This window comes from Aedes aegypti, chromosome 2 (assembly GCF_002204515.2).
Source record: "Aedes aegypti strain LVP_AGWG chromosome 2, AaegL5.0 Primary Assembly, whole genome shotgun sequence".
Classification (NCBI taxonomy): domain Eukaryota; kingdom Metazoa; phylum Arthropoda; class Insecta; order Diptera; family Culicidae; genus Aedes; species Aedes aegypti.
In genome coordinates this window covers 131,219,255-131,233,403 of record NC_035108.1, presented here as the reverse complement: position 1 = coordinate 131,233,403, position 14,149 = coordinate 131,219,255, and the positions used below count along the sequence as shown (strand labels likewise).

General features: G+C 40.7%; 1 protein-coding gene across 8 annotated transcripts in view; it reads left to right on the top strand.

The window, feature by feature from the left end:
* LOC5566824 (PDZ and LIM domain protein Zasp) overlaps positions 1-14,149 on the top strand; it is a 257,834-nt gene that overhangs the window by 240,736 nt on the left and 2,949 nt on the right. For 7 of the 8 annotated variants that reach the window (XM_021842378.1, XM_021842377.1, XM_021842380.1 and 4 more), the window contains 2 exons: positions 1,945-2,215; positions 2,847-6,366. In XM_021842378.1, coding sequence (XP_021698070.1) covers positions 1,945-2,215; positions 2,847-6,366 — 3,791 coding nt within the window. Of the gene's footprint in view, positions 1-1,944; positions 2,216-2,846; positions 6,367-6,479; positions 7,183-14,149 lie in introns of all 8 variants that reach the window. The other variant, XM_021842384.1, reaches the window with a different exon arrangement.

Sequence of the window (14,149 nt, the reverse complement as noted above, 5' to 3'; positions counted from 1 at the left end):
GAATGATAAAATCATTAAATCTATCAAAAAAGCTTTTCCTCCATTACTGGAACACGTTCCAGTAATAGTGGTATTTGCTAACTTTTGTTCCTATAATAGTGGTTTACATTGATTTCCCATTGAGACTCACTATTATAGGAACGCCCCACTATAACTGGTGCAAAGGAGCAAAAAAGTTAAGGATTTTAATTGTTTTCTACTATTTCCTTACTATTTCACAAGATTTTTTTTTCACACATTCATATCATTTTGACAATGTCAATGTTAGAAAAATACACATAAAAATAAAAATTGGCTATAACACGCTTGAAACGGCACTACCACTATTATTGGTACACACACTATGACTGGATCAGATACCCTACTCATCTTCATAAAGTTGGTTTGCATGTAGCATGCTTCACCAACTGTTCGGCAGGCAACAGTGGTGCTCCTGGCGGGAAGAATAGATCAAATCAAAGTAATCCAGGCTACTTTGTTTTACAGTAAAAAATCAGTGTTGCTCTGAAAGTAATTGAATGTTCATCTCAGCATGCTGTAGACTTTGGATATAAAAATAAATTATCCTTACGGCCCATCAAAATGTGGTCTTCGGCAAAGTTATAGCTGGGAATTTTCCACATTAGATGAGTGTGTTCACTTTTCCATAGATTATTATGACGAGCTGTTAGAGGACTGAACACAAAAGGTTTGCTTTTCCATAGTAATTTCCATATAAACTTCAAATAGCGTGTGCACAACCAAATTTCTTCCGAATCACTTCAAATTTTGGGAGGCTCATTTTTATCATAATTGACATCGTTCAAGCATTGGAGAGCAAAAACTTCAAAATTTGTATCAGTCTAATATATCCTAGTCTAATAGCTTCCTAAATGCTTTGCCGTAATCAATACGAATTTTGCAAGATTCAGATTTTTGAAAACGTACGATAAATTAGTTTGAAGCTGGAAATAGAAGAACCACATTTATAAAAAAATCCTTGCGAATATAAGCAGGAAAAAGGCTCATCACCTCAATCCTGTATGCAATCATTTTTTATTATTTTGAAAATGAAATAATATGTAACATGCAACTAGCTTATGTCCATAATTGGTATATCGACCCTACCTGATTTTCATTTTTTTTTTAATTTCTATTGATTCATTATACCTTTCAACGAAAAAATATGTACAATACCCTTTTCTAGACGATATTTCAAATATGTAATCTAATTGATGTAGAAAATTTGCTTGATTCCTTTGAAAATCATGAGGGGTGCATATTACCGAGTTTCAATACCTACAGGTGCTCCACGGTCATGCTCAGGTTCATTTATTCGTCTGCGACTATGGTTTTGACTATGATAATGGGGCCCAGGGCCTAGATTCATACCAAATTGTTTGAATGAAATGTTTGTAATGATTTGTAGCATGTAACATATTTTGATTGTTCTTCCAATCGAGAACCGTTCATGTGAAAAATCTTAGACTAATCACAATACTTCTAACCTAACTTTAAGCTGATCCTACACTAATGTCGTGCTTGTTGCCCTCCAGAAAAATAAGGTTAAATCGGACCTCAATATAACATACCCTGGTTTTATGTATTGGTGTAAACATTACATCCAACCTTGTGAATACATAATAAGATACGATAAAAAATTCTATTATCTCTAAAGGCCCTCGGAACGTAAGTACTGTAGTGTGATGAATGAAATTTGAACTTTGACCATTCTGCTTAAAAATACTAATTGCTTGCTGAATACCTTGCGTCACAGGAAAAATACTCATAATGACAAAAGAATTTACGACAACGATTTATTTTTGGATTGCCACATGCGAAGACAAATGACGCCAACTTCAGGCGCCTACGAGCAAATCAATACGCTCTGACACATGACCTTGCCATTCATCCACGAAATTTTTGCTGATGTTTATTTTCTTCTTTCACATTTTCCACCTGCAGAACCAGAGCAACATTACTCCGAAGCCATTCGGTGCTTCGCTGCCAATGAGCAACCTGTCCCAGGTGCAGCCACCAGCTTCCTTCCCACCGGTAGCCGGTAGTGTACCAACTCCATTCGCTGCTGCCATCACCAGTCAGGCTCCAGCTCCGGCCCCAGCTCCAGCACCAATGGCCGCAGCACCGGCTACCCAACCGGCTGTCTATCCACCGGTGGTCGCTCCTGCTCCCGCCCCCGTTGCCGCCGCTCCGGCTGCTGTGCCAACTCAACAAGGTTGTTACTCATTTGCGATCAACTCATTCTAAAGTCCGATACCCTGGTTTATCGAAACTCACGTAAAACCAACAGCAACACTCAAAAATATTTCCGTTCCGTTTTGTAGTTATTCTCTCATATTTTTTTTCATTTTTGAATGACATTTTGATTTCATTTATCTTCAAATGGTTTTATAAATATCCCCATCAACACTCTGTACAACAAACCAACCAACCAACCAACATTGAAAAATCGCCTCCTCATCACAAAACTGCAACCATGTGAATACCATACAAACGAACAACGACTCACAGGAAAAAACTACTTTTACAATAAAAAGCCAGTCAATCCACCCAAACTTAATTTTAGAGGTACGATATTTAGTCGCTAGGGAAAAAAACTAAATGTCACCAATCGTCAGCCGTTGCCTCGCTGTCCGCTAAGCGCAGTACTAATCACATTGCACCGCTCACACAAATAATGCTTCAAATCACCGCTTTTAACGCTTCTTATTCTTTCTTTCTCTATCTTCAACAATTCATGGCTTTCTATTCTAATCTGCTGCGCTTACTAACCTCATCGCGTGGCTCTCGTGCCCTCCTTTGAAAACGAATATCCCCCGAACCCGTATCATCGAACGAATACGAAGGTGACCTATCAGATTACGAGGAGGAGGAGGAGGAAGAAGAAGAACAGGTACAAAAACCAGCCGAATCTCCTGCACCCTTATTCACCTGGCCTCCTAAGCGCCCCGACGATGAAATAATTCCTCTCGCCACCCCTATCTATATCCCGGTCCCGGAAACGCAGAAAGTGGTCGTGAAACCGGTTGCCCCACCTCCGGAAAGGCCACGAGAGAAAAGTAAAAGCAAATCACCACCGGAAGCACAGAAGCAACAACAACAACAGCAGCAGCAGCAACCTCCACCACAAGAGGAAGAAGAAGAGAAACAGTTTATCAAGAGTGTACAAAGCAAATCTGCACCAGAATTGAGTAGAAGGCGAAGCGACGTCCAACAACAACAACAGCAATGCCAGGAGGAAGAGAGTTACGAGACTTACACGACGACAACCACTTCAACCTCAGCTTCTTCCGAGGAATATCAAATGTATTCGACTCAAACATCCCAACCCATTGTTACGCTCTACGATACACCGGTCATGGAGATGGATTATCCATTCTCTTCCGGTCAACGTAGTGCTCAGGCAAGTACTGGTGCCATGTCAGACGCTTCGTACACTCATTTCGTTTTCCGCGATCCTCCGATGGAGGTGAATTCGGTTGAACCCTCGGTTGAACCTTCCATCGAACCAGAGCCGGAACGGGCGAAATCCCCCGAAGTGGTCAAGCCGCAGAAGCGAGTGGAATTTGTTGACTATAGCCAAGAGCTGGAGCGGTACCTGAGGGCAGAGCAAGCTGCTCGGGAAGCTGCCGAAAAGCAAAACCAAGTGGAGATTGAGGAAGTAACCGAAGAATTCACGATACCACACTACGAGTTACCCGTCATAAAATCACCCAATCCTATGCCTAGTCTTCCCAAACCGATCGTTCCCAATCCAGTACCCAAACAGTGGCAGAGTAAACTGGTTCAGGCCTTGTGTACTGCACCGAAGGAACCGATTCGTCTAACCGCAGAGCAAATTGAGGAGGCAAACTTCATGAAATCACGAAACGAAGCATACGTTCGCGAGCAACATGAAAATAAAATGAGGCAACTAGAGGCCTTGAAACGACAAGTTGACGCTCTGGAACGCCGATTGGATAAGAAGAAGCCTGAACCAGAACCTGAGCCGCAACCTTTCCCTCCTCTCGACATTCCTCGCAAAGGTTCCGTGATGGCCAGGATACTTGCCTCATCCACAACCAAATCCGAACGATTCCCCAAATATCTCCCAGCTCCGGTTATACCTCTTCCCGAGGATTCCGCACCGTATTTCCCACCTCCTCACTCGATGGAACCGATTCGCAGTGAGAAAATTTCATCCTTTCGCGCATCACCATTCTTGGAAGCGTTAACTACAGCTCCTTATACTCCGTTTCAGAAATTTGGCACAGAAATACCTTCACAGATGGAAAACATGCCAGTGCCTTCCGGTCGACTGTCGATGACTGAGGCGCTGGCAACCGCACCTGAACGGCCCTATACACCGTTCACCGAAGTTCAACTAGAGCGATCGGAAATGTATGAGAAGCTGCTCAGAGAGCAACCCTCGATTCAAGTCGATCCTGAAAAGAACTATTCGGCGTTTGCCAGCGTCGGTGGAAATCGAACTCCGGTGCCATTCAAACCAATCATACCGGAAATACGAGAACCAGAAGAACAACCGGCCCCGGAGCCAGAACCAGAACCCGAACCAGAACCAGTTATAGAGGAGAAAAAACCAGAACCTGAGAAGCCGAAAAAGAAACTTCCTCCTTATCCAAGGAAGGATGCGGGATCCGACCACTATTCGCTGGCACCAAGAAGAGAAAGCAAGTCTCCATTACATCAACCAGCTGAAATTCCCAATTATCAACGAAAGTGGTACAACCTACCGACTCAGAATCCACCTTACACCCCTGAACCGGAAGAACTTCGTCAGAATGTCCCGTTGGCATTTGTAGATACTCATTCAAAATCTCATCTCGCAAAACCTATCGCGCAAACTGTAAACACTGTAAATATTAGAGATCAAGTTACTCTGAAAAAGTCACAACCGTTCACTACCATTCAAAATCGTACCATCCCAGTCATACAGACGACCCTGGAGGATGATGCCGAGTTGGCACAGTATAACAATGCCCATATCCGTCTCCAAGCCAAGGGCGTCGTTGATCGCGGTCAGTCCTTCACTCCGTCGATGATCTTAACCAAACACCCGACGACTATTCCGTACTACCAGCATCAGCTAGGTTTTGAGGAATATTTCGCCGAGACAAAGTCGTTTGATGGTCGTCATACGCCCATCAAACCGGCTAGAAAGTCACCTGCTTTTGGGCCACCACCGAATCCACTGAAGGCATTCGTTCCACCACCACGTGACGACATCCCGAACGAGTCGGGTCTCTATCTTTCTATGGGTAAGCTAACAGGTGTTCCTTGGTACGCACATAAAGACCATGTTCCTGCAGATATCCAGGAGAAGATGATTCAACAGCAGCATGGCATGGGCGGAGGATATGGCGTTTCGAAGCAACATAAGACCGTTTCTTATCGCGAGACTCCAGTGACCATTCAAACTCAGCAGCGTGGTGAAATGACCGTTCAGACGCGTTCGCAGGAAAGCGCGATGAGAGAGCAGGCTTCGTCCGTCAGTGCAAGTCAGGTAGGAAATGCTTTAATTCAGAAGCGTACTAGAATCGTAGAAGAGCACGAGCATTCGCAATCGGCCAAAGCAGTAGAAATTTCAAAATTTTCTTCCAAAATTAAGGAGGATGAAGCTCCCCAGAAAGGATACGTCGCCCAACAGACCAGACGATTCTCCGGACAAGACGAGGCGTTGAATATCCCATCGCAGTTCCAGCAGCAAGAACCGCAGACAACGCAGCAAACTGAACCTGAACCACAGGTCGTGCAAACCTTCCCCCAACCAATGTCCCAACCAAATCCTTCTTCCTTCCCATCGACAGCTACTTTCCCAGAACCGATCGTTGATCGGTTCCCTACCAAGAGTTCACGCAAGCATAGTGTTCTCCTTCCTAGCACTCAAGCTCGTTCACCAACACCGACCTCTGGTTTCAAAGCTCAATTCAATGAGTTCATGGTCGGCTCAGGAGCACTACCTCCACTGACAACACAGCGTGAGGAGCCCGAGCAAGAACTAGTACAATCGTGGCCTCCACAGCTACCATCTTTCATCCCTAATACTAACCCAACCACTGAAGTGCGACCGTCGCAAGCTGTGGCTCCTCCGGCACCAGCAGTAGTGCCTTCGGCTACCACCAATGGACGTAGACCCTCCAATAACAGCATTACAGGCTTCAGTAATAACAGCAGTAACAGCAATCTTATGAGTAGTCAAAACAATCATACTGATCGATCTGGTGCTAGTGCAGGTTCCAGCGCATTCAACAGGGGACGTGCAGCCTGTTCGACAACCGCCCCAACTCGCGGTCGCGGTATTATGAACCAGGCCGTTGCTCCCGGTGGACGTATTCCATTGTGTGGCTGCTGCAGTCAGCAAATCAGGTGTGACTTAGAAGACTTTACAATTATTTTTGAGTGTTGATTTGTTGCATGGTTTGAAAAGCTTAAATCCTAACTGCTGTGTTTGTGCTCAAACTAACCTGCTTCTTTCGCAGATGTTTTTCAGAAGAAATCGCCCCAAAAACAGTCCAAGTTTGAACCAGGGCTGGCAACCACTTTGCTGGACAACTCGGTAAGCAAGCTAGCATCCATCAACAGTAACAGTGACTACCGCAAGCAAGCGTCCAATGTGCTGAAAGAAATGCTTGAAGCAAGACTGAAAAAGCATGAATCCACTACCCTCGATGTGCGATCCAAAAACAAAGAGAATCTCCTCAACAACGGAGAAACGCTCCCGAAACGTATCCTCAATCCTTCTCATCCCATGTCCCGAATCATTGATATGTGTGACTCAAGCGCCCCAACTCCTCCACCACTTCCCAAATCCCAAATTCCCTTCATCATGCCGCAGGAACAGAAGAATATCCAACCCCCATCCACCAATCTAACCGTGAACAGTGTTGTTCTGCGACCGAAGAACAATAACCACATCAACGGCAATCACCCGGAAGACTCACCAGGCTCGCAGATCAACCACCGGAAAGTAAGTTCTGAACTAACCTCGCATGCGCGTGATAGACGTTCCTATGTGGAGAAAAATAACAACTTCAACGGCAAGGGACCGAACGAAAACGACCAGAGTGTGGTGCCGGCTGCAAAACAGGACGCCAACACGGCTGCCAAAGATAGTGCAGAGGTGCTATCGTCACTGGTAGATAAGGTTCCGATTTGCAACAAGTGCAACCACAAGATTGTGACGTAAGTATCCGGTTTGTGGTTTTATTGATCGATGGATTGATTTCAAGTTGATGTTTGTGAGGAAGCAGATTACACCCGTTTATTATGCGTGCTTTGATTGTAATATACTATGGAAAATGTATTTACTTAGGCCTTGTTCAAACTACGGAGTTGTATCATGATACAAGCAACGTGATACAACTGTATCACGAAACCTGTTCACACTGGATATTATGGTGATATTGTTTGACAGTTGATATTATGATTCAATTTCATCTTACTCTTACCAAATTTCATTGATCAAAATCTTACAGCTCCGGAAGTTCCTCAAGATATTTTTTTTCTAAAATTCTCCACCGTCAGATGTTTATCGGATAAGTTCGTAGTTCCTTCAGCATGTTCCTCCGGCAGTTCCTTCTGGTAGTGTTTTCATAAGACTTCTCCAAAAGTTCTTAAAGAAAATTTCACCAGAAAGTTCCTTCGGGAAGTTCTTTCGGTATGTTCCTTTGGAATTGCGATTTCCTTCGGAGTTTCCTGTTCAGTTTATTTCGGAGTTTCCTTTAGACATTCGTTTGGAATTCTCTGTGGGATAACTTCAGAATTTCCTTCTCTCGGAATTTACTTCAGAACTTTCTTATAAATTTTCTCGGAATTTTCATTTCCTTTAGAATGTTCTTTGAAATTTCCTTTGGGTCTTCCATCAGAATTTTCTTTAAAATTCTCTTGGTAGTTTCCTTCGGAATTTCCTGTAATTTTTTTTATGAATTGTCTTTGGACATGCATTTGGATTTACCTTCGGCATTTCCATCGTAATTCCATCCTGAATTTCTTTCTGATTTTCCTTAGGACTTTCCATCGAAATTGCTTTTGCCTTTGTAGTTTCCTTCGGATTTTTTTATTTCCTTCGGCATTTTATTTGATATTTTATTTGGAATTTCTTCCTGAATTTATTTTTGATTATCTTTTGTCTTTGGAATTTCCTAAGGAATTTCCTTTGGGATTTCCTTCGTCATTTTCTCTGAATTTTTCTTAGAAATTTCCTTCAGGATTCAGAATTTCCTGTGGATTTTTTCCGGAAATTTCTTTTGACATGCCTTTGCAATTTCCTTTGCGATTTCCTTCGAAATTTTCATCGTACCTTTGGATTTTCCTTCTGAATTTCTTTCGGATTTTTTTTTGCCTTTGGAATTTTTTTCGGAATTTTCTACAGAATTTCCTTTGGGAATTCTTTCAGATTTCCTTCGACATTTCTTTGAAATTTCGTTCGATATTTATTTGGAATACCTTAGGAATTTGCATTGGAATAACATTTGGAATTTTGTTCGGAATTACCTTTTCCTTCGGCATTTCGTTTGAAAATTTGTTTGGAATTTTTATTTGAATTTCCTTCAGAATGTTCTTTGAAATTTCCTTTGGAGCATCCGGCGGAATTTCCCTTAAAATTCTCTTTGTAATTTCCTTCGGAATTTGCTGTGCATTTTTTGCGGAATTGTCTTTGGACGTGCCTTCGGCATTTCCTTTGAAATTTTCTTTGGAATTTCCTTAAGGATTTCGAATTTCCTGTGGATTTTTTTCCAGAAATTTCTTTGCAAATGCATTTAAAATTTGCTTCGGATTTTTATGCGAAATTTCCTTCGACATTTCTTTGGAATTTTATTTGATATTTATTTGGAATACCTTAGGAATTTCCATTGAAATTACCTTCTAAATTTTGTTCCGAATTACCTTTTATGGATTTTTCGTAATTTGCATTAGAATTTCCTTCGGCATTTCCATCGGATTTTCGTTTGGAACATCCGTCCAAGTTTCTTTTGGGATTTTCTTTGGAATTTCCTCTGGATTTTGCTTCGGCATTCAGAAATCTCTTAGTAATTTCCCTCGGAATTAGAAACTTCATTGAAACTTCCATGATTTCCTTCTAAATTCGAAACTTTCCCTGGAATTCCCTTTGGATTTCCCTTTGAAATTTTCTTTGGCATTTCATTTGAAATTTTCTTCGGAATTTCGCTTAGAATTTTCATTGGAATTTCGCTTGGATTTTTTTCGAAATATGCTTTGAATTTTCCTGCGGTATTTGCATCCGGAAATTCCAATTTAGTTTCGAAGTAAATACAAAAGCAAATTTTGAAGGAAGTTCCAGAGCGAATTCCGAAGGAAATTCCAGAGAAAATTCCAAAAGAAAATACCGAAAAAAGATTAAAGTAAGTTACGAAGAAAATTCATAAGGAAATTTAATGGAAATTCCAAATGAAATTCCGATGTAAATACCAAAACAAATTTCGTCGAAAATATCAAAGGTAATTCCAGAAGGAAATTTCAAAACAAATTCCAGAGGGAATTTCGAAAAAAAAATAAAGTAAGTTCCGATGAGAATTTCTAAGGAAATTTCAATGGAAATTCCGAAGCAAATTTCAATGGCAATTCTAAAAAAAACTCCCAAATGTATTCCGAAGGGAATTCCAACGGAAATTCCGTTGTAAATTTCAAAGCAAATTTTGAAGAGAATTCTGATAGAAATTCCAAAGAATTTTTCGAAAAAAAATTAAAAGAAGTTGCGAAGAAAATTCCTTAGAAATTTTCAATGGAACTTCTAAAGGCAATTTCAATGGAAATTCTCAAGGAAATTATTTTATTTCTTCATCCAGCAATTAAAGTTTTGGTATTCTTTAAAAAAAATCCAGAAATTCATCGGAAAATCAATCTGAAAATTGGGCCGGGAATTTTTCCAGGGATTTCGTCTTCAATATCTCAGGTAATAATTTCAGGAATTCTTCCGGGATTTTTTCCAACTATTCCTGCAAAATTTCCTCCATTTATTTCTCCAGAAACTTTTCCCGGAACTCTTTCGAGAATCTCTCCAGAAATAGCTCCAGGAGTTTCTACAAGAATGTCTGCAGGAATACCTCTGAGAGTTTCTACAAGATCATCCCTGGGAATTTAGCAAAAAGTTTTCCGGGTTTCCTCCAGGAAAAAAAATCCGCAGGGAATGATCAGCCATTCCTTAAGGAAACATTCTGTGGATATTTTTTTCAGAAATTGGTCTAGAAAATTCTTCAGGGTATACTCCATTAAATCCGGCAATTCCTCCAGAGATTCTTCAAGATGTTGCTCCGAGAATTCTTCCAGTGATTACTCTCGATTTCATATATGAATCCTCTCAAAATTATCTCGTAAATTTCATCATGATTTTTATGAGGAATAGTGTTGGCCATTTCTGCACAAATTTTTGAGATAATTCCTCCAGGGTTTATTTGGAAATTTCCTAAGGCAATTTTCGACGAATTTTTCTGAGAATTACGCCAGAAATTTCTTTGGGAATTTCTTCAGGATTTCCTCAGTGAATTATGTCAGCATGTCAGAGATTAACGTTATAAATTCTCCAGGAAATTATTTTAGGAATTATAAAAAATCCAGGGAAATATTTCCAAAATTATTACAGGTATACTATTTTTTTTCTTTCAGGAATATATAAGAGGCATCCTACAGAAATTCTTCCAAGATTACTTAAAAAATTCCACCTGAAAGTCTTCATGAAATTTTCGAGGAAATTTCTTTTGGAATTCCTCTAGGTATTTCCCTGTTAATTTATTCCAGAATCCCCTTTAAAAATTCTTTCGAGAATTTCCCTGGTATTTTCAACATGAATTTGCGGAAATGATCCAAAACATAAAATTGTATTATGACATATTATATCACAACGTTATAACATCGAAATTGTTGTAGGAACTTCAGAATGAATTCCTGGAGGAAATTTCTAGCAGAAATCCCCGGAGAAAATTTCGAAAGAATTAGGAAGTATTTTTAGAGAAATTCCAAAACAACCTTCCGGAGGAACTCCTAGACGAATTTCCAAACACATTCCTAGAGGAACATCCACAGGAAACCATAGAGCAGAAAACCTTCCGTAGGAACTCCGAGAGGAACTTCTGGATTAGCTTTCGAAGGAACTCCTGGGAAATTTTGCGGAGCTTCAGGAGGAATTCCAAGTAGAGGAACTTCTAGAAAAACTCTAAGTTAAACTTCCGGAAGACCTACTAGGGACACTTCTGGAAGAACTGCTATTGCAACGTCCGGAGAAACTTCATGGGAAACATCTACAGGAGCTTCTGGAGGAACTTCCAGAGGAATTCCGGTGGAACTTTCAGGGGAATTTTCGGAGAAACTCCTAGTGGAATTTCCGTAGAAAAATCCTGGCGAAGCTTTCGAAAGTGTTCTGAGGGGAACTTCTAGAGAAACTTCTGGGAAAACTATAGATGGATCTTCCGAAGGAACCTTTAAAAAACTAGTGGCGGAACATTTAAGGAAACTTCAAGAAGAAATCTAGAAGTAGAAAAACTTATGGAGGAACTTCAGAACTGGAGAACTTCTAACAAAACTTCTGAAAAGAAACGTCTTAAGGAATTTCTTGAGGAACTCCTAGCGGAAATTTCTAGAGGAACTCCTGACAAAACGTCCAGAGTAACTCCTTGGGAAGAAACTTTCGAAGGAACACCTTGGCGTACTTCTGGAGGAACTCCTTGGTAGCTTTCGGAGTAATTCGTTGCAGAAATCAGAGGAATTTCTGAAGGAACTTCTACAAGATTTTCTGGAGGTATTCCTAGAGAAACTTCCATAGGAACTCCTAGGGAAACTTCCGGAAGAATCCCTAGATGAGCTTCCGGAGGAATACTAGAGGATCTTTCGAAAGAACTTTGTGAGAAACTTCCAGGAGACATCTTTGAGAAACTTCCGAAAGAACTCCTACAGGAATCAGATGAATTTCCGAAGGAACTTTCACAAGAACTTTTGAAGGTATTAATTTCTACAGGAGCTTCAGGACTTCTAAAAGAATTCCAGAGGAACTTTCGAAGGAACTATTTTCAGAATTTTCAGAGAAAATTCTGGCAGCACTATTGGAAGTATTCTGAGGGGAATTTCTGTAGAAACTCCTGGGGAGCTTCTAGTGGATCTTCCGAAGGAATTTAAAAAAAAACTTTCAAAGGAACATTTAGGGATACTTACGAGGGAACTCAAGAAGTGGGAAAACTTCTGGAGGAACTTCAGAACTGGAGAAATTGCTGGCAGAACTCCCTGAATGAACTTTTTAAAGCATTTCTTAAGGAACTCCTTGCAAATCTTTCTAAAGGAATTCCTTACGAAACGTCCAGAGTAACTCCTGGGGAAAACATCCTTGGCGTACTTCCGAAGGAATTCCAGGGTAGCTTTCGGAGTAGTTTATTGCAGAAATCAGAGCAATTTCCGGAGAACTTCTACTTCTTTTCTGGAGGTATTCGTAGACTAACTTCCATAGGAACAGTTTCCGAAGCTTCCGGAGAAATTCCTAGAGGATCTTTCGGGAGAACTTTGAAAGAAACTATCAGGAGGAATCTTAAAGAAACATCTAGAAGAACCACAAGAATTAGATGAATTTCCGAAGGAAATTTTACAAGAACTTTTGAAGGTACTCCTAGAGGAATTTCCATAGGAACTTTTAGAGAGAGACACTTACGAATTTCAAAGCGCAAATCGTCCACTGAAAGCATGACCGTGCCGGCGTCTTAAAAAAAAAACTCCAAAAGGACTTCCCGGTAGATTCCGGAGGAAGTTTTGGGATACATTTTTTCACCATACCAAAAGAATTTTTCAACTTCCTAAAGAATTCTCTAGATAAAATCCAAGGGAATTTGTGGGAGAACTCCTACAGGAACTTTCTGAGGAACGCTTACAAGAACTTCCGGAGGAACTCCTACAGAACATTGCGGAGGAACTCTTGAAGGAATTTTTTATGAAACTCTGGACGTTCATCCGGAGGAACTCCTATGGGAACTTCCAGAGGTACTCCTACAGGAGCTTCCGGACGAACTTATACAGAACTCCTACAGGGAGTTCCGAAAATACTCCTACAAGAACTTTCGGAGAGACATCTACAAGAACTTCCAGAGGAACTTCCGGAGGAACTCTTAGCTGAACTTCTGGAAAAAAAATCCAATAGGAACTTCCAGAAAACCTCCGAAGACTCCTATAAGAACTTAAAAAAAACTCCTAGAAGAATTCCCTAACGAACTTGTAGGGGAGCTGTTTCTACTCTCAGAAGAGCTCCTAAGGGGACTTACGGACGAACTCCTACAGGAACTCCTGCAAGAACTTCCGCATGAACTCCTACAAGAATTTTTGGAGGTTTTCTAGTGAAACTTCCGGTAAAATGCAAAAGAAACTTCCAAAGACCTCTTAGAGGAACTGCAGGAGAAACTTCTAGAAGAATTTACGAAAAACTTTTAAAGGAACTTCTAGATGAACTCCGAGAAGAAAATTTAGAAGTGAACTTCTGAAAGATCACCTAGACTAACTTCCGGAGAAACTTTTAGCGAAACTTCCGGAAAAAATCCGAATAAATTTCGGAAGAACTACTACAGGAACTTAATGAGGAGCCTCTAGAGGAATTCTTACATATATTTTCAGGTGAACTGCTATAGTAACGTCTAGAAGAACTCATGCAATAACTTCCGGAGGAACTCTTACTGGAACTTTCGAAGGAACTTCCACAGTAATTTCGAAGCAAACCCTACAAGAACATCCGGAAGAACTCCTAAAGGAACTTCTGGGCAAACTCCTACAATAATTATTGGAAGAACACCTAGAGGAACTACCAGGAAAAATGCTAGATAAGCTCCCGGAAAAAATCGAAGAGAAACTTCCGAATATCTCTTGGAGTGACTTCAGCCAAAACTCCTAGAATAAATTCTAGAGGAACTTTCGGATGAACTTCTAAGAGAACTTTGGAGGATTTTCCAAAAGAAAGGCACTGTGTTAGAACCAGTTAACGCAAATCTTATAAGCTACTGATCTCCATCTACATGATTTTATGTAAGCGGTACCAATTACCATCCTAAATGGGAGTATAGTAGTATTAATCTTTCGTATGAGTGCTTAAGCAAGTATTCTGGTGTAATCTGTTTCAGTGTGTACGATAAAAAATTCTATTGAATATTGCATATTGGCTAAAATGAGC